We start from the raw sequence: 27,520 nt of genomic DNA, 5'->3' as shown, positions 1-27,520 counted from the left end.
TAAAAGCTGAAGATTTTGTGGTATATCAGTAATTCCTGCCCACTAAAAGCTGCACAGATAAATTTGCTTACCCCACAAATAGGCCCATCTATGTAAACGATTTAGAAAAAGTTCCATCAATTCAAACTTTATATCATCGCTATGTAGTGTCATATCACCTAACATGCAGTAATGCTTTAAACACATTTGACAAGCTAGTTGATAAAAATCATCAACCGGTCAAGACTGATTGGCTAACGCTATTTTCCCACTTGTCTGTGCTCTTTTATTCTTTCATGTTAACTGAAGTGAATAATGCACTATTTTAACTTTAATCAACAAGTAGAATTGATCATGACATTCTCACCTTATTCCAAGAAAAAAATCGCTGATCCAATGCTGAGCTAATGAATGTCTGATCTAGTTGATGCACAAAATCAATACCCTGCTAAAGAGGTTGAATGGCAAAAAGTATTTTATGTAGGCTATTTTGAAAATACAAAAATACTCATCTTAAATGTATTTAAATACAAATTACATTTGATTTTTTTTCAAAGGCTTTAAAATACAAAATACAAAATAGTATTTTGTATTACAAATACGTATTTTTTACATGTATGAAATACTGCCCATCCCTGAGTACCAGTATAGGTTCAAAGTCTCGTATGTGCGTGCGTGTGCGTGTGTGTGTGTGTGTGTGTTGGTTTTAACGTGATGATTATACGTGCTGCGCGAATAGAGTATACGATTATTATAAATATACGTACTGTAGGCTAATAATAATTGTGCCCCCCATGCATTTCATATGCCCCCCATTAGACGGCACTGAGTAGGCTGTATGATAAATAGCCCAACTATTAACGTTTTACAGTGGCTTCATCAGAACTAGACAAACGGAGACTACAAAGACATCTTATATTTTGACAAATTCATGCCTGACTACAAACTCTTTGCACTCGGTTAATATTATTCAGCACTGACAGGATGGTAAGAAATTTCCTCAGGGGGCGAACGCAACTCTACAACACATTTCTCTCTACGTCCACTAGGCTTTAGGTGTCAATGGATCCGGGGAATAACCTCAATGTGAAAACAACTGAATAACAGCCTCCGCTTGATGCATGACATTTAGAAATTACATAATAAATTGTAACTAAACCACAGTGAAAGCTCACGTAGATATCACAGTGAAAGCTCACGTAGATATCACTATTATTATTATTGAACTCTTCCATTCATAATATGAATGGAGGCCTAGCAACAGAAAAAGAATGTGTCCAGTGAAGTGAAAGCGTACACAATGTAAGATCTTAGTAGCCTACTTGTGAGTGGTTCAAAAAAAGAGGGGATACACTGATTTAGCCTTCATAAAGTTTTGGAAACAACCTGTTTCAATGTTTGATAATGTTGAACTGTTAACTAATAGGCCTAACTAAATTACCCTCTTATTCTTTTAGACATACAGTTCACAGTTGGTTTCTGTCATGGCACTGAATGAAAATGGATTAAGCCATCGAGTGTAATGCAGAAATGTAAAAAAGGAATTATATTTCCTGCTGTTTAAGAGAGTGCCTAGACCGCACCGTTCTGGTTGAGCGCTGAGCGGGTTACACAAGAGCCATATACAAAACCTCCATGTTAAACATTTAATGCCTCCGCCCACCTCATTAACAAATTCAACCTAAACAAACGTCAGTTTTGGTTACTTTCTGCGAGTCGGCTCAAAAGAACAGTTAAGTGAAATTTGAAGGATGGATATATTGTTGGCATTGAAGACAAATGCAGTGTCTGTTGTCATGACTGTCTTGGTTATGTTACTGCTGTGGAAAATTCGAGAAAAGCTGAGCAGTTTAGGACGGCTGCCTCCAGGACCCCCTCCGAATCCACTGCTGGGCAATTTATTTCAATTTAATTTCAAAGAAGCCTACAAATATTACCTAGAGGTTAGTAGACCTATTCATTAAAATAATTCAGTCATATAATTGGCTGCTTGTATGATTAGCCTATGATTAAGCCTATGATTAGCCTATAAGCCTATGATTGTGTTCAAGGCTTATAAAGATGCGCAGGTAGCCTGTAGTGTTCTAACACCTGTGCAGGTAATAGTTAACCATTTAGTGCACAGAATACAAAATAAAACGTAATGAACGTAATGAAAGTATAATATAAAAACAAATATATTCACCTGACCTGAAATCGTTGATACACTCTTCAAAATAAAAGGTTTTAAAAATAATAATAATAGGGGCTTTCGCAGCGATTCCAAATGAGAACCATTTTGTGTTCTTCAAAGAACCTCACAAAGGCGGGCTGAAATCGCGACAGATACCGCTGATGGTGACACTGTTTGTGGCCTTCGCCACGGACTTTCCGCGGTCGTTGCCTCTAGGCTATGTGTAGCCTAGGCTACTATAATAAAACTGTTTGTAGGCTACTGTAAAAACGACATGGTCTTTTTAAAAAAAGAATTCTTCTCAGTCTCCTTTTTCACGCATTGACACTGTCCTATGGGAAGAGTTATGAACATGGAGCTAATATGTTCACAAACTCTCTTCAGCTTTACTTTCGTTAGCGTTTACATGTTTCAGGGGTGGTGTAACCGTCCAATGATGAGAATATACATTACATCATAAAGAATCTGAGACAAAGAGAAAAACAAGTTAATCTATTGCAACTTTCTTCTATATTTGACCTAGCAACGTTCTGGCTTACGAACAAATGGTGCAACGGAATAAAGTACAGAGTTAGTTACAAACTAGCTAGTAGTTACTAAGTCTCTAGAGTGGACTTTACGTTCCAATTTAAGAAAGAACTTACGAACGGCTGGTGCAACCCTACCCTGGAGACTGGAGAGAGTTCAAACAGCGCGAGCTCACTCAACCATTGAGTTGTCGTCATATCAGGGGGTGGGAGAGGTGCATTGTTGTTTCTTAAAACAGATCAGTTTAATTCAACATTCTCAAATATTTTTATAGAAATTTCACAAATATATTAAGTGTATTATAAAGAAATAATTGGTTAGTCAAATACTAAATCATTTTATTGAAAAAAACTTAAATATATCTGTAAATTTGAGATAAAAGTAACTGTTTGTTTTTTACTCAATTATTTTGGTATGTTTAACTCAAACAATCAAGTAAACGATATTTAGAGATTTTATTAAGTTAATAAAGTTAAGTTCAATATTTCTGTAATATTTACTAAGCCACAGAATAATTTTTTAGAGTGTACATTTGAGGTTGTTAGAGCTCATTTGAAGTGTCTTTGGAATACATATAACATTGAATGTCCCATATCAAATCATATATCCTTTCTTCCCGTAGCTCAGTATGAAGTATGGCTCTGTTGTCACCCTCTGGTTGGCAAACACTCCTGTAGTGATCATTTCTGGATATGAAGCCCTAAAGGAAACTATGATTGGTCTTGGTGAAGAATTCAGTGGCAGGGCCAACTATCCTCTGATGATGAAGGTCACGCTTGGATATGGTGAGGTCGCTTGATGTCCAATGTTTTACATGGTTTATTTGATCTCTCTCTCTCTCTCTCTCTCTCTCTCTCTCTCTCTCTCTCTCTCTCTCTCTCTCTCTCTCTCTCTCTCTCTCTATATATATATATTATCGTAGTAGGCCAGAAACATTTTCTCTATGTGCAGGTGTTCTGTCCACCAGTGGACACAGATGGAAGGAGATGCGCAAATTCTCTCTCATGACACTGAAGAACTTTGGAATGGGCCGCAGGAGCATCGAGGAACGAGTCAGGGAGGAGGCTGAATATCTCGTGGAAATGATCAAAAAATGTGAAGGTTAAATCATTTTTCTACAATCTTATATTCAGATTATCATATGAAACAAACTGCAGACATAAACTACAAAAAACATCTGACAAAGGGTGCATCAATAAAACAAGAAAGAACAAGATGTGTCACATCTCATGTTACAGAGCATGGTGTGAGTTTTTACAAAACTCTAAATTGAAGAAACCTGATCTCTTTGCTCTTCTTTTCTTCTTAAAGGCTCTGCAATCAGCCCTGCAGACATGCTGTCTAATGCCGTGGCCAATGTGATCTGCAGCATTGTCTTTGGTCATAGGTTTGGATTTGAGGATCCACAGTTTAAGTTTCTCCTTCAGACTGTAAATGCTCTCTTCAGTATCCTCAATAGCCCTCTTGGACAGGTTTGCACTCTAAAGATTTTTATATATATATTATCGTTCAGAAGTCTTTTATGCTCACAAAGGCTGCATTTGTTTGATCAAAAATACAGTGAAAACAGTAATATTGTGAATTATCATTAAATCATCATTCCATTTTAATGTATTTTCAAATATAATTTATTCCTGTGATGCAAAACTGAATTTTCAGCATCATTACTCCAGTCTTCAGTGTCACATGATCTTTCAGAAATCATTCTGATATGCTGATTTGCTCTTCAAGAAACATTTATTATTATTTTCACAGTTGCTAAATGCTTAATGTTTTTGTGGACACCGTGATACATGTTTTTCAGGATTCTTTAATGAATATAAAGTTTGAAAGAACAGCATTTATTTGAAATGGAAATCTTATTGTATTTTGAGACTCAACTTGATGTTTCTTTATTTTGTTCTCAGCTCTATAATGTATTCCCTAAGTTAGTCAGTCTCTTCCCCGGTAAACACCATCAGCTGTTTAAAGACCTAGAAGAGGCCAGAGAGTACTTCAAGCGTGAGGCACAAGCTCGGATGAATAATGTGGATCCCTCTTGCCCACAGGACTTCATTGAGGCCTTTGTGTTAAAAATGAAAGAGGTAAATCATTGAAAGAAATGGTCATTTAAACATATTTAGCCATTGTCCTGAATACATTTACTTGCACCATCTGGTGGTGAGACCATGACATGATGTCAATTAAACAACATGTTAACATTTCTTACCTGTTCTCTTTTACAGGAGAAAGACAAGCCTGACACAGAATATAATTTTGACAACTTGGTTTCTTTAGCATGGAACATGTTCAGCGCCGGCACAGAAACTACTTCATCCACCATCAGACACTCTTTACTTCTAATGATGAAGCACCCAGATGTTCAAGGTGAGCAGTGGCGGATCTAGAAAATTTTACATGCGGCAAGAGGTCTTGGCAGGGTGGCAGGGGTAGACGGTACATGGGAATCCCTATATGAATTGCTTTAACAAAACAAACACAAAAACACTTTTAAACTACAGTAGTTATTGTTTAATCATGCCCTTACACACTACAACAGTTTTTAATTCACAACAGGAATGGCTGGTTTCATTGCTGTGATATCTGAGAGGAATTGGATTTAATAGGACTGCTTAGCTAATCAAATGATCAATCTCCTAACTGGCACTGTATTGTGAGTTGTAAGGTAATGTCGGTGTAATGGCACCCATCAGTAAAATTATGGATTATGGGGCGGTTTTAAGGGCATTGGATATTCGGTGCTTCAGCCCAAACTAAAATTGGGTATTTTTATTTAAAGGAATTAATTAATTATAAAAGCGATTTAAGGGAATAAAGAAAAAGAAAGTCTTGTTGTATTAGTGAAATAATTGTAACTATTTGCAACTTATTTTTTTATTTTTAATTATACATGCATTCTCTCTAAATGAATCAAGGAAATTATAGCATATTTTCAATTCAAAAAGACAAAATTTAATAAAAAATAAAAATAAAAAAAATAAAAAAAGTTGAGTAATTTGCGTCACCGGATAGTGTTGGTAGTTGAACTTTTCTATTGTAAAACAGTCAAATATAAAAAATGTATCTACTTACATTTTACCAGGCATTCGTTAACTTCTTTAACGTTAATCATTTTGATATTGATGAGATAGACTGCTGAACTTTTAGTCTTCCTAACAACAAACAGACCGTTGCGTAATGTAGTGCATCAGAGCAGCATCAATAATAATATCAAGTGAAGCTCTTATTTGCATCTTAAGTTTATTGCCAAAATGCCAATAATAATGACAGGTTTGGAGTCAAACGCGAACGTGAACTCGGTGAGCTCGCGCAAAACACATCTTCAGCACAGCGACTCATTTAAACGCCTCTGATTGGCCGATGTGATCAACAGACATGTCTCTGATTGGCTACAATGCTCAACGCTGCAAAAGCATGTCAAAAGTACCTTTATGCAAAGGGAAAAATATAAATAAAAATGTAATATGCACTGTTCATGATTAGGTAATCGCGGCCGCTGTAATCTTATTCACATTTGTTTTTTCTGATTAATTGTTTTGCTCTATGAGAAAGACAATTTAACAAAATATTCGGGGCTTTACTAAAAACATTCGGGTCTTAAGCCCCTTTAGCCCAGCCCTAGCGCCGCCCCTCAATATTTTATATTTTTTATTAAGCTGTTCTTGTCTTTACTAAAATCAAAATAAGGCTAATCAAAGGGAAGAGTGCTCTTACAAATTACGAGGGAGCGATTTGACCGCTGATTTTGGCTAACGTAATAGACTTGCTGTTTTTGCTGATGCTGAATCGTCTTTAGCATACAATACATTCATTACAAATGTAACTAAGTTAAACGTGTGTTTAAACTACACCTGGGGAAACTCACTTCACCTTCAGAGGCTCTGTCCGGGGCAGCTCAGTCTAGTCGAGTTGCAGGACCACCGCACCGCAGCAGACTCGCTGTGCCTGCAGTGTGTGTGAGCTAGACTGAGCGAACGCCGCTCTGCACGTTTGAATCAGGGACGTAACTAAGTATTTGAGGGGCAGGGGGGAGGGGCGAATAATACATTAAAAATTAAAAATTAAATTGTTCACTTTTGGTAAATGTATTAGACATAGTGGCGGGTTGTTTTTGTAAGTACAGTTTTTGGACCATCAAAGTTAGGGGGGCAGCTGGGGGGGCAAGGCTCTAGAGTGGGGGGGCACCTGCCCCCCCTTGCCCCCCTGTAGATCCGCCCATGAAGGTGAGGTCAAACTAATGCTTCTCTCTCCAAGTATTAAGTGTGATTTTACTTTCACTTGTTCTGTACAGAGCGTGTTCAGAGAGAAATCGATGAGGTTGTAGGACAGGACCGTTGGCCCTCCATTGAAGACAGACAGAGGCTGCCATATACAGATGCTGTAATTCACGAGGTCCAGCGCAGCATGGATCTCGCCCCCATCGCTGTCCCACACAAGACCATGTGCGACACTGAATACAACGGCTATGTCATTCCTAAGGTATTCGTCTCTCGTATACATCATCTTGATTCATTAAGTGTTTATTATTATTTACATCTTTATATTTATTTGTAAAATACTTTCTTGAAGGGAACAATGGTTTTTCCACTACTATCCTCCGTGCTTAAAGACCCCAAACTGTGGAAGAACCCAAATTGTTTCGATCCAGAAAACTTCCTGGATGGAGATGGCCGATTCAAGAAGAATGATGCATTTGTTGTATTCGGCATGGGTGAGCTCAGATCTTCATTGTGCATATTAGACCATAAAATGTTGCTCTTAGATGAAAACTGAAGTCAACACATCCTACATAATTATGTTTATCAGTGTTTTAGTCATTCTGGGACAAAAAATAACCATGTTAAATAATTGATTCCTCAGTAGTTGCCTTTAAAGTACAAATCACAGACAAAAATGGATGATACATAGAGAAAAGATTCTTAAAAAGATTTTAAACCAACTTCTGTGTGCTCTCTTGACAGGCAAGCGTGTGTGTCTCGGTGAGGCTCTGGCTCGCACAGAACTCTTCCTCTTCTTCACTTCCCTCCTTCAGCACTTCACCTTTAAAGCCATGGTGCCACCAGAGGAGCTCGACACAACGCCTACAAATTGCAGTTTTGGCCGCATGCCCCGCACATACGAGTGCTATGCCATTCCTAGGATCTAGAGGAACAGTCCACAAAATAACAAAGAAAGCATTCAACATACTCTCATTTTTTTTATGCTTTAATGGAAATAAATATGTCCAAAATGATATTATTGCAGTGTTTTGTTTTTTTTGGCAAATACAAAATTGATATTTAGAATCCATGTTCAAGTCTTCAAGGAGTCTAGACATTACCCACTTTCTGCAGTGTACATTCTGATGAATTAAAGCCTCCAATACCTGATTTTTTTTACACAGAAGCTTATCATGTCTGTGGGATGTTTTGAGGACATGAGCAACAATTTTTACAGGTCAAACAATATTATTGGCACTTTTACAAATAATGCAGTTTAACATCTGAGTTGGCACAGTCCTTTATTATTATTATTATTTTTCTACACCTGGGCTTTTATCACAGAGCTTGTTTTTGTGTTCAAAGGTAGGCTACACTGTGACTTTGTTCAAAATTAACGAAATTTTAATTATTAGTCAATACATCATCAATCCTTCATCTACAGTGTTTTTGTCTCACCCTAATTCACTATGGTAAGCCTATTAGGCTATACTTGTTTATATTTTAGACCCAGCGGGATGGTTTTTGCGGGAAATTGCATAGGTATGTATGTCACTTGCCCATGCATGTCTCATCATATCCGTAAATAGAGCAAAGTTGCTCCGACTACAGGGGCGTGTCTAGGGTGAGGCATAAGCCCTGCCTCCCCTGAGAAATGATCTGTCCATCTGATGATAAATTAAAAAATTTAAAAGTGGATTGTTTTGTGCATATTTTTCCATCGCTAGCAGATGGGTCTGACCCAACAAAAATCCAGTTTGGCGCCCTTTGACAGTGCACGCGCGCTTCAGGCATACGCACTCAGAAAAAGTGCATCATGTGAGAACAGAACGCCAATGAAATGTTTACCTGGCAGAGCTTTAAAGCACGAGCAAATAATGAACTTTTGTGATTGCGAATAAGTGCAGTGTCCTGTGAGTGTAACTCTACCGCTGCACTGCATTAACATGTGATGTGAATGTACGTCGAGTTTTACAGTATTGGGACTGAGGCGCCAGAACTGCAGCTGATAGAATGTGCGCTGTAGCGCGATACGTTAGTTTCCATGCTTAATGTGTTTCACACAACAATGTCAGTGAGTAAATCTACTGAAATGGCCACCATATAACAGTGGAGTGTGTGATGTGTAAGACGAGAAAGCTGTGTGCAGTGGTACAGGAGCAGTACGCACTATAGTGCTTTATATGCTGCGTTAGCAGTTTGTTGGTTAACTGATCCGCGGCTGTACCAGAAACACATAGGCCTACTCACTATTTATTTTATTTTTTTCAAATCCAGAAGTTATCAGCAATTTTTATTTAAAAAAATGTTCAGTCGAAAGTACCATTTTTCAGAAAAACATCATTTGAAAAGATGATGTTTTAGACAGAGATATATTTTTGCTGTGGTCAGTCACTCACAAGTGTGGTCTATCAATACCAGGTGGTATTTTGTAAAAATGTAAAAAGGACTTCAGTATAATTTCACTTTGAACTTAAGACTGCTCATGTTACTTTCGTCCCCGTCAGTTGGGACGAAAGTAACACACAGGTGGGTCAAAAGTAACACAACAATATACAAGCTAGAATTTTTGTGTTACTCTTGTTTTTTTGTTGTTGTTTTTATTAGCCTAAATATACCTGAGTATGACCTTGTTAACATGTAACTGCAAACATATTTTGCATATATATTAAACATATATTCTCTATCCTACTATAATAGTTATAATATTAATCCCATCCCAGCAAACATTGGTCCGACGGCAACGTCGTGTCCCTGGCCAAAAATAGTCGCGGTATGACGGCATAAATCGGTAAAAATATGTAACACAGAACATTTCCTAAAAATGCATTCAGATACATTTGTACATGTCTACAGTTCTCTGGGGTTGCATGTATAATTGTTATTTTGACTTTTAGCTACGTGTAGTTCAATATAGTGTATCGGGTGAGAGGACGTCACCTGGCGACGTCTTTTACACGTGCATTTATAGTCCATCATGACCCTCCATCATGGAATCCTTGTGAAATATGCAAAAGCTGTGCTTAATCCTTGCATGGTTAATACTGCAAAAATTAATTTAATTGCCCAAGTAGTTTTTAAGAGGTTGTGAAGACGTCCACTGACGTCCTTTACACGTCAAGGCTGTGAACAGACGTCCACTGATGTCTTTTACACGTCTAGTCAAGCAAGACAGAAAAAAAACAGGAATTATCTTTATGAAATACACGAATTGTATACAAAGTAAATATATTTACTTTATCTTGTTTAAATAAATTATAATCACACAGTTCGATAGCCATATATTGTAAAACAAATGCACTGAAAAATAAAGGACGGTCATTAAAGCGGTAATGTTTGCACTTTTATTACGCATTTAGGAGAGTATTGCAAGAAGCTGCTTACATTAACCTTACTTTCGAAAAATAAATAAATACAATCATGATTTTTCATGAAAAATTATGTTAGAATTGTAGGCCTAAAATACCTTGATATCAGCTTGTTTTCATCAATGGTATAATTGATACAGTTACAATTAATTTGGTTTGTAGTGATTAATCTTCTAACAAGAATAAACACTATGGGATTAATTTCCCGCCTAAAGTATTGCAGCCACGGATCACGGATTCTAACCGTTAGACAAACTTAGTCCCGGTCACGTTGGAAGTTACTGAGCTGGGGACTATTTTCAGGCGCTGCGTCATATCATTACGCCTGCTGCACTCATGGTACGGCAGCAAAGTTTCTTGATTATTACACAGGAATGAGAGTATAGTTCCTAGCCATATCAGCCTAGAAAATCGCAACTTTACATTTTCCGTCGGTAGGGGAGACCGGGGACAGTTGCAACACTTTTTGCATTTCTCTCAGTTACTCAGAGACTATTTGGACTAGACCAACCAAATATTTGTATATATTAAACTTGCATCTCTCTGCTATACCCATACCATTTAAAGATGATTATATATGACATATCGTTCACAGTATTTATTTGAATGGAAGAAGACAGATGTTGCAACTGACCCCGACCCAGGGGACAGTTGCAACACAACACAGGGACGGTTGCAACATGTTAAAAATACCTTAAATTTAATTAATTAACTTAAGCTTTTTGTCTCAATGAGCATAGAATTCTGAAAATATTAACTGTTTTAGGCCTACTATAATATTATAGTATTATTTATTTCAATAATATTATTGTAGCCTATTATTTATTTATTTATCCATCCATCCATCCATCTTCTTCCGCTTATCCGGGGCCGGGTAGCGGGGGCAGCAGTCTAAGCAGAGATGCCCAGACTTCCCTCTCCCTAGACACTTCCTCCAGCTCTTCCGGGGGGACACCGAGGCGTTCCCAGGCCAGCCGGGAGACATAGTCTCTCCAGCGTGTCCTAGGTCTTCCCTGGGGTCTCCTCCCAGTGGGACGCGCCCGGAACACCTTCCCGGGAAGGCGTCCAGGAGGCATCTGGAACAGATGCCCGAGCCACCTCAGCTGACCCCTCTCGATGTGGAGGAGCAGCGGCTCTACTCTGAGCTCCTCCCGAGTGACCGAGCTTCTCACCCTATCTCTAAGGGATCGCCCAGCCACCCTGCGGAGAAAGCTCATTTCAGCCGCCTGTATCCGGGATCTGTCTGTCAATCTCCCGTTCCATCCTTCCCTCACTCGTGAGTCGTGAACAAAACCCCAAGATACTTAAACTCCTCCACTTGAGGCAGGAACTCTCCACCAACCTGAAGTGGACAAGCCACCCTTTTCCGACTGAGGACCATGGCCTCGGATTTGGAGGTGCTGATTCTCATCCCAGCTGCTTCACACTCGGCTGCAAACCGTCCCAGTGCATGCTGAAGGTCCTGGTTTGATGAGTCCAACACGACAACATCATCTGCAAAGAGCAGAGATGAAATCGTGTGGTCACCAAACCTGACACCCTCCGGCCCCTGGCTGCGCCTAGAAATTCTGTCCATAAAAATTATGAACAGCACCGGCGACAAAGGGCAGCCCTGCCGGAGTCCAACATGCACCGGGAACAAGTCTATTTATTTATTTAGCCTAGTCATATTTATCAAATAACAGTTATTGAATTTTGTTTGTTTATGTGTAGAACATAGGCCTACATAGATTGTGTGCAGGAATTACAGATGCTATTCAATCCCTCCATATTTCAGTGTCAGACAGAAAGAATTGAACAATTTGCAATGCAACAAACCTTTATTAAACATGCAATTTATAACTTGTCGCAACCGTCCACAACCCTATCAGCCATGAGTCACGACAGAACATCATACGCCTGCTAGACACACTGACTTTGACACAATGCTAACCATGGCACTTAGAAGTCAACAAAACAATAATTCAAACTAAGTAAGTTTTGATTAATTCATACAAAATTTCAGGACAGTATGACAAAAATCTCATGAAAAAATTTACTTTCATACCTCCAAAACAAGTTTTGTTCAATAAATGGAGCAGCAGATGTTGAATATGTCTACTGTCTTCTTGGTGGGGGGAGGGTCTAACTGTGCATGTTCAGTATGAGTGTCATCACTCTAGCTTGTTTCTGATTGGAGAAAAATGACATGTTGCAACCATCCCCATGTTGCAACTGTCCCCGGTCTCCCCTACACGATGTAACTACAGAAGAGTCAAGTTTTAAATAGAAACTCTTTGGTAATTTTTTGAGAGAGATGCTAATGGTCTTGTCCGATTCAATGATCTATGCTGCTATGCTAAAAGTGGTAGGCTACCGCCAGACCCGGAGTTCGGCTGAATGGATTCGAAAACGGTAAAACTCAACTGTTTAACTCTGGGGGAGTTGTAAAATGAGCCTATTTCCAAAAAAAGTGGAGTATCCCTTTAAGATCCTTTCCATAATAAATTACTTTCTTGAAGTTAGGGTTAGGGTTAGGTTAGGTTAGGTTAGGTTAGGGACTGGTTATGTCTTAAATCTAGAAGTGTATGTTTTATGAGCAGTAGTCAAGCAGAGTGCAACCAAAACAATATTCTTTCTTTAAAATGAATGAAGTTTTGTTTTTTAACCCTTAGAGTATGGGGGCGCCGTTTGTAAAGTGGCTCACGCTGAGAATAACAGCAACATTTTTTTTTACAGTCTATGGTTTATAGCATGGTTTATACTATAGTGTCAAATATAGAATAAAAACCATTTCATCCGAGGAAATGGCCTCTTGGACATGGATTATCGCGATAATAACTAGCTAAAATAATAAACACGTTTGGAGAAACTGTAGAGTTTCGTGATGAGAGTGATGACATGACATTCAGTCAAAGTGAGCCCCCTCGTGGCTGGCTATTATGGCTACAGGTCATAAGTCCCGCACTTTTCATAAAAGTGACACTAGCCTACTCTTCAAATACAGTTTCTCCAAACGTGTTTATTATTTTACCAGTTTTTTAAACATTGTTTGAAGCTAAATGTGACAAAATGTTGCTGTTATTTTCAGCGTGAGCCGCTTTACAAACGGCGCCCCATACTAGAGTGCCAATTTAAAAACGCATTTAAAAAAAAATATTTTAAACTATTAATACAAATATAATATATAGTAATGGTGCCTAATTTAGAGATAAATCTAGTCTAGTACATGAAAATGCCCTTGAAATTTTAAAGTTATATTAATACATATTATTGAAGTATTATTGAAACAAAATACAGGCTACAGGTGAGGAACACCAAGATGCAAAAGCCTCTAAGCCCGTCTAATGTTTTTGTTTAATATTAACATTTTTACCAGGCTCCTATGTAGGCTATAGGTTTCTACGGTTTTTACACAAGCACCGGCATAGGGCTGAGGCTGGGATTTAGTGATTTTGAACTTTGAAGTGAAAGTATGAGCGTATAGCCTATGTCCGGAGAGCATTCACTCAATAGTCAATATTATCTTATTTTTGACAGAGGTGGCTTTTAGAGGCGTTTGCATCGGAGGTCTTCAGTTGTAGGCTACTTTTTGACTTGTGCGCCGTGTTTTTAAAACGCCGTGTTATGCGCAAGACAAAAGCGCAGCGCAAGTTTAACCAGAGATGGTCTTATTATTGTTGTTTTTACTTTTTCATTCCAGTGCCCTGCATCTCGCGTTTTTAAGCGTAAAATAAAAACTGTTCTGTGTTAACGGCCAGTTATTCTGCAATCTGTATGATTGCTTGACAAAAATAGAGGTTGATAGCCTAGATAAGGGATGGGCAACTTCGGTCCTGGAGGGCCACTGTCCTACAGAGTTTAGCTCCAACCCTGAAAAAAATCACCTGCCTGTAATTTTCTAGTAATCCTGAGGACCTTGATTAGCTTGTTCAGGTTTGTTTGTTGAAGCTAAACTCTGTAGGACAGTGGCCCTCCAGGACTGAAGTTGCCCATCCCTGGTGATGTAGGATGATACTATTAACGGTTTACAGTGGCTTCATTAGAACTAGACAAACTGTACCAGAGACTACAACAAAGACATCTTATATTTTGACAAATTCATGCCTGACCACAAACTCTTTGCACTCGGTTAATGTCATTCAGCACTGACAAGATGGTAAGAAATTTCCTCAGGGGACGAACGCAACTCTACAACACATCTGTGCAGTTCTCTCTACGTCCATTAGGCTTTAGGTGTCAATGAATCCGGGGAATAACCTCAATGTGAAAACAACAGAATAACAGCCTCCGCTTGATGCATGACATTTAGAAATTACATAATAAATTGCCTAAACCATAGTGAAAGCTCACGTAGATATCACTATTATTATTGAACTCTTCCATTCATAACAGAAAAAGAATGTGTCCAGTGAAGTGAAAGCGTAATGTAAGAAAAGATCTTAGTTGCCTTGTGAGTGGTTCAAAAAAAGAGGGGATACACTGATGTAATAAGCCTTCATAGAATTTTGGAAACAATCTGTTTCAATGTTTGATAATGTTGAACTGTTAACTAATAACTAAATTACCCTCTTATTCTTTTAGACATACACTTGGTTTCTGTCATGGCACTGAATGAAAATGGATTAAGCCATCGAGTGGAATGCAGAAACGTAAAAAAGGAATTATATTTCCTGCTGTTTCAGAGAGTGCACCGTTCTGGTTGAGCGGGTTACACAAGAGCCATACAGAACCTTCATTTTAGACATTTAATGCCTCCGCCCACCCAATTAACAAATTCAACCTAAACAAACGTCAGTTTTGGTTACTTTCTGCGAGTCGGCTCAAAAGAACAGTTAAGTGAAATTTGAAGGATGGATATATTGTTGGCATTGAAGACAAATGCAGTGTCTGTTGTCATGACTGTCTTGGTTATGTTACTGCTGTGGAAAATTCGAGGAAAGCAGAGCAGTTTTGGACGGCTGCCTCCAGGACCCCCTCCGAATCCACTGCTGGGAAATTTATTTCAATTTAATTTCAAAGAAGCCTACAAATATTACCTAGAGGTTAGTAGACCTATTCATTAAAATAATTCAGTCATATAATTGGCTGCTTGTATGATTGTGTTCAAGGCTTATAAAGATGCGCAGTTAGGCTGTAGTGTTCTAACACCTGTGCAGGTAAACTAGTTAACCATTAAGTGCACAGAATACAAAAATGTAATGAACGTAATGAAAGTATAATATAAATAAAAACAAATATATTCACCTGAAATCGTTGATACACTCTTCAATATAAAAGGTTTTAAAAATAATAATATATAGGGGCTTTCGCAGCGATTCCAAAGGAGAACCATTTTGTGTTCTTCAAAGAACCTCAGCAAAGGCGGGCTGAAATCGCGGCAGATGCCACTGTTGGTAACACTGTTTGTGTCCTTCACCACGGACTTTCCGCGGTCGCTTTCTCTATAGCCTACTATAATAAAACTGTTTGTAGGCTACTGTAAAAACGACATGGTCTTTTAAAAAAAGAATTATTCTCAGTCTCCTTTTTCATGCATTGACACTGTCCTATGGGAAGAGTTATGAACATGGAGCCATTATGTTCACAAACTCTCTTCAGCTTTATTTTCGTACGTTAGCATTTATACATGTTTCAGGGGTGGTGTAGCAACCGTCCAATGATGAGAATATACATTACACCATATAGAATCTGAGACAAAGAGAAAAAACAAATTCATCTATTGCAACTTTCTCCTATATTTGCCTGGTACCCATATGGGTTGCTTTCCAAGAAACACACATAGCCTACATTACAGAGTACATTAAAACAGAGGGAACAAGAACAGCTTCTCCCCTTGCAGCTTAGCCCTATAGGGTTCAGAAAAGTCAGAGTGAGAGGTTTATCTTATCTAGCTATACATCTAAATAAACAAATAGTTTTTTACAGGCTTTGTGAGGTGCATCTGCTCCACCGTTACTAGGTGAGAGCCACTATTCTGGGATTTCTGAACCCCTAGAGAAGTTTAAGAGGGCTGAAAGTATCTCCCTGTATTCCAGTTGCTCAAAGATTATTTTCACTTTTTCACACACTGAATTGCTGTTTGTAGCACTTCAGAGCTATCTGTATCCAAACTTGCACTACAAACAAAATATTCATCAAAGAACAATGCACTAATTTATATTGTTTTTGACCCCATTAAAGCAGAATTATGTCAACTACATTTGAGGTTGTTAGAGCTAATTTGAAGTGTCATTGGAATACATATAACATTGAATGTCCCATATCAAACCATATATCCTTTCTTCCCGTAGCTCAGTAAGAAGTATGGCTCTGTTGTCACCCTCTGGTTGGCAAACACTCCTGTAGTGATCATTTCTGGATATGAAGCCCTAAAGGAAACTATGATTGGTCTTGGTGAAGAATTCAGTGGCAGGGCCAACTATGCCCTGATCATGAAGTCCACTCTTGGATATGGTGAGGTCGCTTGATGCCCAATGTTTTACATGGTTTATTTGATCTATATATATATATATATATATATATATATATATATATATATTCACGTAGTAGACCAGAAATTTTTTTTCTATGTGCAGGTGTTTTGTCCACCAGTGGACACAGATGGAAGGAGATGCGCAAATTCTCTCTCATGACACTGAAGAACTTTGGAATGGGCCGCAGGAGCATCGAGGAACGAGTCAGGGAGGAGGCTGAATATCTTGTGGAAATGATCAAAAAATGTGAAGGTTAAATCATTTTTATACAATCTTATATTAAGATTATCATATGAAACAAACTGCAGACATAAACTACAAAAACATGTGACAAAGGGTGCGTCAATAAAACAAAAAAGAACTATAATGTGTCACATCTCATGTTACAGAGCATGGTGTGAGTTTTTACAAAACTCTAAATTGAAGAAACCTGATTTCTTTGCTCTTCTTTTCTTCTTAAAGGCTCTGCAATCAGCCCTGCAGACATGCTGTCTAATGCCGTGGCCAATGTGATCTGCAACATTGTCTTTGGTCATAGGTTTGGATTTGAGGATCCACAGTTTAAGTTTCTCCTTCAGACTGTAAATGCTTACTTCAGTATCCTCAATAGCCCTCTTGGACAGGTTTGCACTCTAAAGATTTATATATATATATATATATATATATATATATATTATCGTTCAGACGTCTTTTATGCTCACAAAGGCTGCATTTGTTTGATCAAAAATACAGTGAAAACAGTAATATTGTGAATTATCATTAAAATTTTAAGATATTTTTTGTTCCATTTTAATGTATTTTCAAATAGAATTTATTCCTGTGATGCAAAACTGAATTTTCAGCATCATTACTCCAGTCTTCAGTGTCACACGAACTTTCAGAAATCATTCTGATATGCTGATTTGCTCTTCAAGAAACATTTATTATTATTTTCACAGTTGCTTAATGCTTAATGTTTTTGTGGACACCGTGATACATTAGTTTTTCATATAATGAATATAAAGTTTGAAAGAACAGCATTTATTTGAAATGGAAATCTTTTGAAGCTTTATAAACATCTTTACTGTCACTTTTGATCAATTTAATGCATTCTTGCTGAATACAAGTATAAATTTATTTCAAAAAAGAGAAAAATCTTACTGACCCAAAACGGGTGAAGGGTCGTGCACATAACAAAAAAAATTTAAACAAATTTTAAACTATAAAATAGTACACACACACATACAAACATTTTTTTTGCATAAATTATTTATTGTATTTTGAGACTCAACTTGATGTTTCTTTATTTTGTTCTCAGCTCTATAATGTATTCCCTAAGTTAGTCAGTCTCTTCCCCGGTAAACACCATCAGCTGTTTAAAGACCTAGAAGAGGCCAGAGAGTACTTCAAGCGTGAGGCACAAGCTCGGATGAATAATGTGGATCTCTCTTGCCCACAGGACTTCATTGAGGCCTTTGTGTTAAAAATGAAAGAGGTAAATCATTGAAAGAAATGGTCATTTAAACATATTTAGCCATTGTCCTGAATACATTTACTTGCACCATCTGGTGGTGAGACCATGACATGATGTCAATTAAACAACATGTTAACATTTCTTACCTGTTCTCTTTTACAGGAGAAAGACAAGCCTGACACAGAATATATTTTTGACAACTTGGTTTCTTTAGTATGGAACATGTTCAGCGCCGGCACAGAAACTACTTCATCCACCATCAGACACTCTTTACTTCTAATGATGAAGCACCCAGATGTTCAAGGTGAGGTCAAACTAATGCTTCTCTCTCCAAGTATTAAGTGTGATTTTACTTTCACTTGTTCTGTACAGAGCGTGTTCAGAGAGAAATCGATGAGGTTGTAGGACAGGACCGTTGGCCCTCCATTGAAGACAGACAGAGGCTGCCATATACAGATGCTGTAATTCACGAGGTCCAGCGCAGCATGGATCTCGCCCCCATCGCTGTCCCACACAAGACCATGTGCGACACTGAATACAACGGCTATGTCATTCCTAAGGTATTCGTCTCTCGTATACATCATCTTGATTCATTAAGTGTTTATATTATTTACATCTTTCTATTTATTTGTAAAATACTTTCTTGAAGGGAACAATGGTTTTTCCACTACTATCCTCCGTGCTTAAAGACCCCAAACTGTGGAAGAACCCAAATTATTTCGATCCAGAAAACTTCCTGGATGGAGATGGCCGATTCAAGAAGAATGATGCATTTGTTGTATTCGGCATGGGTGAGCTCAGATCTTCATTGTGCATATTAGACCATAAAAATGTTGCTCTTAGATGAAAACTGAAGTCAACACATCCTACATAATTATGTTTATCAGTGTTTTAGTCATTCTGGGACAAAAAATAACCATGTTAAATAATTGATTCCTCAGTAGTTGCCTTTAAAGAACAAATCACAGACAAAAATGGATGATACATAGAGAAAAGATTCTTAAAAAGATTTTAAACCAACTTCTGTGTGCTCTCTTGACAGGCAAGCGTGTGTGTCTCGGTGAGGCTCTGGCTCGCACAGAACTCTTCCTCTTCTTCACTTCCCTCCTTCAGCACTTCACCTTTAAAGCCATGGTGCCACCAGAAGAGCTCGACACAACGCCTACAAATTGCAGTTTTGGCCGCATGCCCCGCACATACGAGTGCTATGCCATTCCTAGGATCTAGAGGAACAGTCCACAAAATAACAAAGAAAGCATTCAACATACTCTCATTTTTTTGATGCTTTAATGGAAATAAATATGTCCAAAATGAAATTATTGCAGTGTTTTGTTTTTTTTGGCAAATACAAAATTGATATTTAGAATCCATGTTCAAGTCTTCAAGGAGTCTAGACGTTACCCACTTTCTGCAGTGTACATTCTGATGAATTAAAGCCTCCAATACCTGATTTTTTTTACACAGAAGCTTATCATGTCATTTCATGTTGGTCTGTGGGATGTTTTGAGGACATGAGCAACAATTTTTACAGGTCAAACAATATTATTGGCACTTTTACAAATAATGCAGTTTAACATCTGAGTAAACTCAAAAGACAATAAAGTCTTTTATTTTTCTACATATGGGGGCTTTTAACACAGAACATGTTTTTGGTAAAAGGTAGGCTACACTGTGACTTTGTTAAAAATTAACTACATTTTAATTATGAGTCAATACATCATCAATCCTTCATCTACAGTGTTTTTGTCTCACCCTAATTCACTATGGTAAGCCTATTAGGCTATACTTGTTTATATTTTATGCCGCGTTCCAGGCAACCTGTAACCCGTGTTTTTCCAATTACTGGGAGTAGCCTACATCGATCTAGTACGAGTTCACGGGTGGGAAGTCACGGGTTTGACTGCCGTTCCAGTGCACTTTCACGAGTATAAGGTTGGAAAAACACAGGTTACAGGTTGCCTGGAACGCTTGACCCAGTGGGATGGTTTTTGCAGGAAATTGCATACATAGCCTACACTGTAAAACTTTTCACTGTAAATTTACAGTAAAATACTGGCAGCTGGGTTGCCAGCCACATACTGTATTTTTACAGAACTAGTACTGTAAACAGCATTTACAGTATTGTACTGTAAAACGTTGTACTGTAAATTTACAGTAAAATACTGGCAGCTGGGTTTCCAGCCACATACTGTATTTTTACAGAACTAGTACTGTAGACAGCATTTACAGTATTGTACTGTAAAACATTGTACTGTAAATTTACAGTAAAATACTGGCAGCTGGGTTGCCAGCCACATACTGTATTTTTACAGCACTAGTACAGTAAACAGCATTTACAGTACTCCACTGTAATTACCAAATACACCACATACTTTTACAATATTAAACTTGTCTACAGCAATAAATTGTATAGTAGTCACACTAGGAAAAAGAAAACAACATTTTCTGGGTTTTAAAACATTTATTTTGGTTAAAAGCAAAGATCAGAAAATTGCCTTCTGTGAACATGTTGGCTGAATTTTTTTTAAACATAAAATGCAATTTTAACACTTAACAACAAACAGGTAACACTTAGCACTTAATTAAAGGGATAGTTCACCCAAAAAATTAAATTAGCTCAAATTTACTCACCCTCAAGTCATCCTAGGTCTATATGACATTCTTCTTTCAGACGAATACAATCGGAGATATATTAAAAAATGTCCTGGCTCTTCCAAGCTTTATAATGGCAGTGAATTGCTGTTTCTGTTTTGAAGTCCATACAAGTGCAAACGAAATCCCATTCAAAGTCTTCAAGTTTTCGCAGAAGTGAGGACACCTGTAGGCTTACAGTGTTCTTTTTTTGCACAACTTGGCCAGTTTTGTTTGAAGTTACTTGTCCTTTCTTTGTTTTTGATCCACGTTCAGGATTGATGTCAGGAAATCGTCTAAAAGGCAGAAAAGAAAGGAAAAAAAACAATGAAATATTATGGACTGAGTTTATATATTTTGACAGAGAGAGACAGCACAAAAGATGTGTAAATAAAAAACAGATATCGGTTTTAACGACTAATCTGTTTGGATAAAACTGAACAACATAAAAAAAAATGCAATGTTGGATGTTGTGATCAATAACTGATATTTTTTCTGCCCTGGTTAAAATACATCAACTCAATGTGTCTGTTTACATGCGCACTGTCAACTAACTAAACTTTTGGAAGTGGGGTTGCCAGATTTAAAGTTTTATTCTACAACTTTTAATATCATCCCCTCATCAGGTCCCATCAGAGTATCAGTGGAAAGACAGCCATAGACTCTGTTTATATAGAGCACACATTGCCAGAATCCAGCCCAAACCTTTGTGACAGAAATAATTTAACTTTAATTGCAAGCCTTGCAATGTTTATTGCATACATGACTACATGATAATGTTAAACATGACATTTACCAGACTAAAATGCATGTTTGCACCCAAAAATGAAAATTCTGTCATTATTGCTCACCCTTAAGACTTTCGTTCGTCTTTGGAACACAAATTAAGATATTTTTGATGAAATCTGGGAGGTTTCTGTCCCTCCATTGACATCAATGTCATTGCAACTCTCAAAGCCCAGAAAGGTGGTAAAAACATTGGTAAATAGAACATATAACTACAGTGGTTCAACCTTAATATTATGAAGTGACGAGAATACTTTTTGTGCGCAAAATAACCCCAAAATAACCTCTTCTCTTACATGTCATTCTCCTACACTGTTTTGTGAGGATGAGTAGGCCGGAGTGTATTAAAGGGTAACTCTCGCCAAAATGCAACCTAGGGTCTTTTTGTTAATCTACCAGAGGCAAACTTTCATTTAAAAGCATAATTAGGATGGAAACGCCACTTAAGTTTGACCGTATTTTCGTTTTCGGTCTAATTGCCTTTTGAATGGGAGTGCTTGGACTATGATAGCATTAAAAATCGCTATTTTTTAAAACACTAAGGAGGCTCGACACAACATGAAACTGTGCTCTAAGTATCACCAGGGGCTCTACACATGAACTCCAGAGCATTGAGAACATTGTTTGTGTACACAGAGTTTACCAAAAATAAAGATTTTGAACAACTCACGGAAGCTGTGTCCGCCTGCATTTTGACAGTCAAAAATAGTCGATCTAATAACTTTATTCTAGAGCTGCTGTAAAGCCAAAACAATCTATGTTACTGTAATTTCCTATTATCACTGTTAAGCTGCTTTGAAACAATCTATATTGTTAAAAGCGCTATATAAATGAAGGTGACTTGACACTGTTTACACTACGTCAACAGCGTAGGAGAATGACGTGAAAGAGTAGAGATTGTTGAATAATGTCGTTATTTTTTTTATTTTTTTTTGTGCACAAAACAGGTTGCACCACTGTAGTTGCATGGATTATTTAAACAATGTTTTTACTACCTTTCTGGGCCTTGAAAATTGCAAAGACATTTCTGTCTATGGCTGGTTCAGAAACCTCTCAGATTTCATCAAAAATATCTTCATTTGTGTTCTGAAGATTAACAAAGGTCTTACAGGTTTGGAACAACATGAGGGTGAGTAATTAATGATAGAATTTACACTAATCCTTCAACTGAAAACAACTTGCACAGACATATCTTAAATATGTGACTGCCACTGTTTTGTCTCAAGATGCACACCAGTAATGTTTTTTTTTTTATTAGACATTTTTATAAAAGCTGCTTAAATACCCTAATTTTATTAAGGCCTAGACCTGTCTTAAAGGGTTAGTTCACCCAAAAATGAAAATGATGTCATTAATGACTCACCCTCATGTCACTCCAAACCCGTAAGACCTCTGAACTCTTCTGAAGACATCTTAAGATATTTTAGATTTATTCCGAGAGCTTTCTGTCCCTCCATTGTAAGTCAATGGACGTGTCACTGTTCACGTCCATAAAGGTAATAAAGACATCATCAAAGTAGTCCATGTGACATCAGTGGGTTATTTAGAATGTTTTGAAGCATCGAATATACATTTTGGTCCAAAATGAACAAAAACTACGACTTTATTCAACATTGTATTCTCTTCCGGTCTGTTTTCCATCCGCATTCACGAGTCCATATTGACGCACCAGATAACACGTCAGCAGCGTCAATGTGGACTCGTGAACGCGGATGGAAAACAGACCGGAAGAGAATACAATGTTGAATAAAGTCGTAGTTTTTGTTCATTTTGGACCAAAATGTATATATTCACTTACAATGGAGGGACAGAAATCCTCTCGGAATAAATTTAAAATATCTTAAGATGTCTTCAGAAGAGAAACGGAGGTCTTACGGGTTTGGAGTGACATGAGGGTGAGTCATTAATGACATGATTTTCATTTTTGGGTGAACTAATTAAGCTAAGCCCAGTATGGAAACCAGGGCCATATTGTTCATACCAGTAGTCAGTCAGCTTAATAAATACTGTCAAGACAAGTCACAATTCAGTCTAATATTTATATGAATGGCAAATATGCTAATGACTAACCTCTGAACAAACTCAAGGTGCTGCCTCTTCCTGTACTGCAAGCTGAAGTTATAGGAGGAGGCAAACAGCGCTGCCAGGCCAGCGATGAAGTTAGGCTGTGATCCTTTCCACACACACCTTGACCTTCCAAACGTAATGTCCAGCACTGGTTGCTTAGAGATTGACCTGTAATTGAAAAAAAATAAAAATAAAATGAATTAATAAATAATATTAATAATTAAAATAACTATTGTGGGTTCCACTGTGGTTCGATGTAGTTGTCTATCTATTCATAGTTCTATAAATTAAAATTTTCACCTAAAAATTAAAATTGATTAGGGTTAGAAGAACACTAAAACGCACTGCCATATTATTTTGCTTGTTTTAAGCATAAACTCACTAAATTTTTACTTATTCTTTCAGAAAACAAGACACTTTTTACTTGTCAATTAAATGCTTCTTCATGTAAGAATTTTAGATATCTGGACTGGAAACAAGAAAAAAACACTAATTAAGAAAAACATATTTTGCAGTGGAGTGAGTAAATGATGGCTTTTCATTTTAGGTTTAAACTTAAACCTTTAATGTTTACATACCAGGAAATAAGGCGTGGACTCTCTGGCAAATGTAGATTGCTGGACATCAGCGTTGCAAATTCCTGAAACAATTTTTAAAAAGGACAGCACAACCATGATCAACAGAACCAAAACATAAAACATATATTACAGATTAATGAGATTTGTTGAATATCATCTACTTATCTGCTTGAAGGATAACACCGTCTAACTTCTCTTTGAATTGTTAGGCAATTTGTAGGAACATATGGCATGGCAATCAGGAATACTACATTTGAAAACAGCATTAACATGGATTTTTTTATGCTAGCAAAATTGAAAATTCTGACAACGATTCAAAAGCACGATCACAGAACTGACAGCATTTGATAGCATTTTTTATTTTATTTTACCACATAGACTATAACTGTAACACTACTTAAAAGCACTTACATTAGCACTGGACCGTCATCAGATTACAAAGCCTGAAACGAAAAATATATATCAAAAGCAGGTCATGCAAATAACATGGTATATGTTGCCTATTATGTGAAATATCGAAGTTAACGTTAACTTACTTGGTAAACAGGTGGAACAGAGTGAATTGTTTGCGCGGCCGCGGTAGAAAACCGCGATCGCAAAATCAAACCAAATAAGCATTTGTGAAAACAATGTAGAAATGCGAACGCAAAAAAACAAAATATATTGGCTTACCGTATCACTCAGTTGAACAATTTTCCATCTTCTCAAACTCTAAATCCCACTAATCGTCACAGGCGCAGGTTATTCAGATGACAAATTCTTCCATCCGTCTTCATGTAACATTAATGTCGCCCATTTTCTGCTGCGTCACAGACAACTAATGTTTCAAACACGAACCGAAGCTCACAAAAGCTTAAAAATTGCTCACAGATTCGCAGACACTGTTTATCTTGTTAACAGGAATGATTATTCTGTTCAGTTGAATCCCGCTGACAAATCAAGTTTGCCTGTAGTAGCTACATGTCGGCTCGCGTCACATTTGAACTGAATTGAGCGCGAAAGAAATCAATCCCACAATGCAGTGCTTTTACAGTATGATACTGTATTACGAATTTATCGGGTTGAAAACAGAAATGTGCTGTATATTTACAGCTGTTCTGTAAAATATACAGCCTAATACTGTATTATGGAAATACAGTACAATTCTGTAGGAAATTCGCTGTAAATTTACAGTAAAGTTTTACAGTGTACGTATGTCACTTGCCCATGCATGTCTCATCGTGTGGGCGTGGTGGTTAATTATCACAACGAGCAAGAAAGCGAAATCTCGAACCTCCATTTTCAAATAGAGAATCTCCTTTAAAAAAGAGAGAAAGAAGTAGAACAGAGGAATGTATGTGGCAAATAGAGAACAAAATAGAGCTCGTAATAAAATGATAATCAACATCAGCTTGGCTTTTAGGAAATGGCGAGAACCGAGGGATTTGGAATGTTGTAAAAGCAATGGGGAGATGACGTTTTTATTACTCAGCAGGTGTCTAAGGTATTTTATTGATAATTGCCATATGTAGCTCTCTAATAGAGTTCAGTTGTTGTAAGGCTGGGTTAAAATAGTAACATCTTCAGCTAGTCATCTTAAGATCCTTTCCATCTAAACTGGTTATATGTCTTAAACCTAGAAGTGTATGTTTTATGAGCAGTATGGCGGCAAATCAATGACAAAATTAACGGAGCGCATAATTGATGCTGGCGCGCGCAGTAAATGACATTTGCGAGAGGATAACAGATCTACACGCGAGGAAACGGGAACTCGCGAGCTCATTCAAACCCTGCGCGCGCGCGTGACATCTCCTCTGCACGCAATAAGCCCTCGCATGATCATTCCCCACGCTCTCGCGCTTGATCTCCTCTCGCCTGCTTCTCCTCTCGCCTGCTGCTTTTGCTCGCTCGAACACTTTTATTTTTGGCAGTCGAGTGGCGGGACTTACTGTTTTAATAACCTAAAATGTCATTGGTTAAAATGTCATTGGACGCCTGTCCTTGACTTCAGACATGAGACATCACTTCATTTGTTTTATTTATTTCTATTAATGTGTAATGTGATTTAATGCATTGTTAATATAGAATAGATTCTTACCAGATACTTTATTAACAGGAAGTCTTACTATTGATTGCATTGTGTTGTTAAGAGATATTTACAGACAGTAATGACGCATTTCCATGGTTATTAGCATTGTAAATCTACCAAAATTCATATACATTTTTACGTAATAAATGGTTCATTATATTTTCTATTAAATGTAAAAGGGGTTCTGGCTTCTCAAGTTAAGATACAGTAGGCTACACAGCATTAATTATAGCTTACAAATGCCTTTTCAGAATTTGCTACAGAATACAGAGGAACAAAATTAAACCCAGCAAATTATTAAACCCAGCTTAAACCCAGCAATGTCGATATTACAACATTATATAGTGATCTTAATCATCTAACTTTTTGTAAGCGAATACCCTAATAAGAGAAAGTATGAGGCAAGCAGTACACAGCATGAATGATTGCACCCCATCTGAACATAAAATATCTAAAAAAAAATAAAAATGCATTCATGCTGCCAGAACCCCTTTTACATTTAATAGAAAATATTATGAACCACTCAAAATTGACATAATAGTAATACACAGGATGATAATAAAAAGCTTACACAAAAACTCTTGCTTATTGATATAAACAACTAATTTATCTTTCATCCAAAGCCCTTGTTATATTTACAGCTATTTAATGGACACTTTTTACATTTCTGAGGTTCTCAGATCCAATATAATTTTGGTTGGGTAAAAGTTAAAAGTGGTGAAAGGGAGTAAAGTGGTAATGTAGTGGTGAACTACAGCAAATTTGACTTTGCATTCCCATTTTTCTCCAATTTATTTTAGATGGGTTTTAATGCCAATAACACAAATCATAGTGTTATAAATATAAAATGTAAAAATTTATAAGAATTTTGGTAGATTTACAATGCTAATAACCATGGAAATGCGTAAATACAGTCAGTAAATATCTCTAAACACAATGCAATTACTAGCATGACTTTCTGTTAATAAAGTATCTAAGAATCTATTCTATATTACCAATGCATTAAATCACATTACACATTAATATAAATAAATAAAACAAATATCATGTCTGAAGTCAAGTGAATTATGGGTCATTGGACAGGCGTCCAATCACAACTGACTTTGTCACTGATTTTTCCGCCATAGAGCAGTAGTCAAGCAGAGTGCAACCAAAACAATATTCTTTCTTTAAAATTAATGAAGTTTTGTTTTTTAACCCCTAGAGTGCCAATTTGAAAACGCATTTTTTTTAAA

The 27,520-nt window shown here is 37.2% G+C and overlaps 3 protein-coding genes across 3 annotated transcripts in view; 2 read left to right on the top strand and 1 right to left on the bottom strand.

The window, feature by feature from the left end:
- The window catches only part of clip3 (CAP-GLY domain containing linker protein 3), a 769,717-nt gene that overhangs the window by 71,107 nt on the left and 671,090 nt on the right, over positions 1 to 27,520 (bottom strand). The gene's annotated exons all lie outside the window — the stretch shown is intronic.
- On the top strand, positions 1,731 to 7,850 carry LOC307167097 (cytochrome P450 2M1-like; the record flags this gene model as incomplete). Its single annotated transcript, XM_079886032.1, has 9 exons — positions 1,731 to 1,922; positions 3,303 to 3,465; positions 3,632 to 3,781; positions 3,992 to 4,152; positions 4,588 to 4,764; positions 4,906 to 5,047; positions 6,972 to 7,159; positions 7,250 to 7,391; positions 7,642 to 7,850. 9 exons carry the CDS (start codon positions 1,731 to 1,733, stop codon positions 7,824 to 7,826), a joined length of 1,500 nt encoding a protein of 499 aa, XP_079742158.1. The 3' UTR covers positions 7,827 to 7,850.
- LOC307167093 (cytochrome P450 2M1-like) lies at positions 15,002 to 19,392 on the top strand. The gene is made up of 9 exons (XM_079886028.1): positions 15,002 to 15,271; positions 16,520 to 16,682; positions 16,805 to 16,954; positions 17,165 to 17,325; positions 18,000 to 18,176; positions 18,318 to 18,459; positions 18,528 to 18,715; positions 18,805 to 18,946; positions 19,198 to 19,392. Exons 1-9 carry the CDS (start codon positions 15,080 to 15,082, stop codon positions 19,380 to 19,382), a joined length of 1,500 nt encoding a protein of 499 aa, XP_079742154.1. The 5' UTR covers positions 15,002 to 15,079; the 3' UTR covers positions 19,383 to 19,392.

The sequence above is a fragment of the Squalius cephalus genome, assembly GCF_949319135.1.
Source record: "Squalius cephalus genome assembly, chromosome: 11".
In the NCBI taxonomy this organism is placed as follows: Eukaryota; Metazoa; Chordata; class Actinopteri; order Cypriniformes; family Leuciscidae; genus Squalius; species Squalius cephalus.
Note: the sequence above shows the minus strand (reverse complement) of the source record. Positions and strands in the feature narration are given on the sequence as shown.

Excerpts from the sequence above, each read along its gene's own strand:
- LOC307167093 (XM_079886028.1), top strand. The coding sequence starts at position 15,080 with ATGGATATATTGTTGGCATTGAAGACAAATGCAGTGTCTGTTGTCATG. Across the intron at positions 16,955-17,164 it reads AATGATCAAAAAATGTGAAG|GCTCTGCAATCAGCCCTGCA; the intron begins GTTAAATCATTT and ends TTCTTCTTAAAG. Across the intron at positions 17,326-17,999 it reads TCAATAGCCCTCTTGGACAG|CTCTATAATGTATTCCCTAA; the intron begins GTTTGCACTCTA and ends TTTTGTTCTCAG.